Below are 3,465 nucleotides of genomic sequence, written 5' to 3' on the forward strand. Positions count from 1 at the left end.
AACTAGCTATCCAGCCACCATCAGACTAGATATCCAGTCACCATCAGACTAGATATCCAGTCACCATCAGACTAGCTATCCAGCCACCATCAGACTAGCTATCAGTTACCATCAAACTAGCTATCCAGTCACCATCCGACTAGCTATCCAGTCACCATCAGACTAGCTATCCAGCCACCATCAGACAAGCTATCCAGCTACAAAAATCAGTCTGGCTGTCCAGCTATCCAGCTACAATCAGTCTGGCTGTCAAGCTATCCAGCCATTAGTATGGCTGTCCAGCTATCCAACTACAATCAGTCTGGCTGTCCAGCTATCCAGCTACAATCAGTCTGGATGTAAAGCTATCCAGCCACAATCAGAATGGCTGTCAAGCTATCCAGCCATTAGTATGGCTGTCCAGCTATCCAGCTACCATCAGCATGACTGTCCAGCTATTCAGCTACAATCAGTCTGGCTGTAAAGCTATCCAGCTACAATCAGTCTGGCTGTAAAGCTATCCAGCTGCTATCAGTCTGGCTGTAAAGCTATCCAGCCACCATCAGTATGACTGTCCAGCTATCCAGCCATTCGTATGGCTGTCCAGCTATCCAGCCACCATCAGTCTGGCTGTCCAGCTACCAAGCCATTCGTATGGCTGTCCAGCTATCCAGCTACAATCAGTCTGGCTGTAAAGCTATCCAGCTACCATCAGTATGACTGTCCAGCTATCCAGCCATTCGTATGCCTGTCCAGCTATCCAGCCACCATCAGTCTGGCTATCCAGCCATTCGTATGGCTGTCCAGCTATCCAGCTACAATCAGTCTGCCTGTAAAGCTATCCAGCCACAATCAGAATGGCTGTCAAGCTATCCAGCCATTAGTATGGCTTTCCAGCTATCCAGCTACAATCAGTCGGGCTGTAAAGCTACCCAGCCACAATCAGTATGGCTGTCAAGCTATCCAGCCGTTAGTATGGCTGTCCAGCTATCCAGCTACAATCAGTATGGCTGTCAAGCTATCCAGCCATTAGTATGGCTGTCCAGCTATTCAGCTACAATCAGTATGACTGTCAAGCTATTCAGCTACAATCAGTATGGCTGTCCAGCTATCCAGCTACAATCAGTCGGGCTGTAAAGCTATCCAGCTAAAATCAGTCTGGCTGTAAAGCTATCCAGCTACAATCAGTGTGGCTGTCCAGCTCAGCCACAATCAGTATGACTGTCAGGCTATCCAGCCATTAGTAGGGCTGTCCAGCTATCCAGCTACAATCAGTCTGGCTGTAAAGCTATCCAGCTACAATCAGTCTGGCTGTAAAGCTATCCAGCTACAATCAGTATGGCTGTCCAGCTATTCAGCTACAATCAGTATGACTGTCCAGCTATTCAGCTACAATCAGTATGGCTGTCCAGCTATCCAGCTACAATCAGTCTGGCTGTCCAGCTATCCAGCTACAATCAGTCTGGTTGTAAAGCTATCCAGCTACAATCAGTCTGGCTGTAAAGCTATCCAGCTACAATCAGTATGGCTGTCCAGCTATCCAGCTACAATCAGTCTGGCTGTCCAGCTATCCAGCTACAATCAGTCTGGTTGTAAAGCTATCCAGCTACAATCAGTCTGGCTGTAAAGCTATCCAGCTACAATCAGTATGGCTGTCCAGCTATCCAGCTACAATCAGTCTGGCTGTCCAGCTATCCAGCTACAATCAGTCTGGTTGTAAAGCTATCCAGCTACAATCAGTCTGGCTGTAAAGCTATCCAGCCACAATCAGTATGGCTGTCCAGCTATCCAGCTACAATCAGTCTGGCTGTCCAGCTATCCAGCTACAATCAGTCTGGTTGTAAAGCTATCCAGCTACAATCAGTCTGGCTGTAAAGCTATCCAGCCACAATCAGTCTGGCTGTAAAGCTATCCAGCCATTAGTATGGCTGTCCAGCTATCCAACTACAATCAGTCTGGCTGTAAAGCTATCCAGCTACAATCAGTCTAGCTGTCCAGCTATCCAGCCATTAGTATGGCTGTCCAGCTATCAAGCTACAATCAGTCTGGCTGGCCAGCTATCCAGCCATTAGCATGGCTGTCCAGCTATCCACCTACAATCAGTATGGCTGTCCATCTATTCAGCTACAATCAGTCTGGCTGTGAAGCTATCCAGCTACAATCAGGATGGCTGTCCAGCTATCCAACAAACTAGCTATCCAGTCACCATCAAACTAGCTATCCAGCCACCATCAGACTAGCTATCCAGTCACCATCAGACTAGCTATCCAGTCACCATCAGACTAGCTATCAAGCCACCACCAGACTAGCTATCCAGTCACCATCAAACTAGCTATCCAGCCACCATCAGACTAGCTATCAAGCCACCACCAGTCTGACTGTCCAGCTATCCAGCCAACATCAGTGTGGCTGGCCAGCTATCCAGCCATTAGTATGGCTGTCAAGCTATCCAGCTACAATCAGTCTGGCTGTCCAGCTCAGCCACAATCAGTATGGCTGTCCAGCTATTCAGCTACAATCAGTATGACTGTCCAGCTATTCAGCTAACATCAGTATGGCAGTCGGCCGATCAAGCCAGCACCAGTCTGGCTATCAAGCTATCCAGCCACAATCAGTCGGACTGTCCAACTTTCCAGCCACCATGTGACTGGCTGTTCGGCTATCCACCCATTTTCAGTATGGCTCTCAAGCTACCAACACAAGTATGACTTTTATGCTATCAAGTCAACACCAGTATGGCTGTCAAGCTATCCAGCCACAAGTATGGCTGTCCAGCTATCCAGCCACCATCAGTATGGCTGTTAAGCTATCAAGCCACCATCAGTCTGGCTGTACAGCTATCAAGCCACCATCAGTCTGGCTGTACAGCTATCAAGCCACCACCAGTCTGACTGTCCAGCTATCCAGCCAACATCAGTGTGGCTGTCCAGCTATCCAGCTACTATCAGTATGACTGTCCAGCTACCCAGCCAACATCAGTGTGGCTGTCCAGCTATCCAGCTACTATCAGTATGGCTGTCCAGCTATCCAGCCACCATCAGTTTTGCTGGATAGCTATCCAGGACACTAAATAGTTATAATCAGACATTAATAGTGCTATACTTACATTGGATAGCTAGCATCGTAGAATGGAGCCTGGAGCACACCGGCCGGGAGGACAATCTCGTTCTTGGTTGGTGTGTAGTAGGCATTGACTGTTGGTGGTGTCATACTCCATCTACAGGGACAACACAACCAGGATTGTATCTATGTAACATTATGGCATTTACCAGTGATAAACCTAGAAAGCCTGATGGCAACACAACAAGGACTGTATCTGTGTAACATTATGGTATTTACCAGTGATAAACCTAGAAAGCCTGATGACAACACAACGAGGAATGTATCTGTGTAACATTACGGCATTTACCAGTGATAAACCTAGAAAGACTGATGGCAACACAACAAGGATTGTATCTGTGTAACATTATGGCATTTACCAGTGAT

General features: G+C 47.6%; 1 protein-coding gene across 1 annotated transcript in view; it reads right to left on the minus strand.

Annotated features, from left to right (window-relative positions):
• LOC110445941 (endothelin-converting enzyme homolog) overlaps window positions 1-3,465 on the minus strand; it is a 76,834-nt gene that overhangs the window by 28,888 nt on the left and 44,481 nt on the right. Inside the window, exon 15 of the mRNA XM_021490833.1 lies at window positions 3,086-3,196. Coding sequence (XP_021346508.1) covers window positions 3,086-3,196 — 111 coding nt within the window. The remainder of the gene's footprint in view (window positions 1-3,085; window positions 3,197-3,465) is intronic.

This window comes from Mizuhopecten yessoensis, unplaced genomic scaffold (assembly GCF_002113885.1).
Source record: "Mizuhopecten yessoensis strain PY_sf001 unplaced genomic scaffold, ASM211388v2 scaffold2423, whole genome shotgun sequence".
Taxonomy (NCBI): Eukaryota; Metazoa; Mollusca; class Bivalvia; order Pectinida; family Pectinidae; genus Mizuhopecten; species Mizuhopecten yessoensis.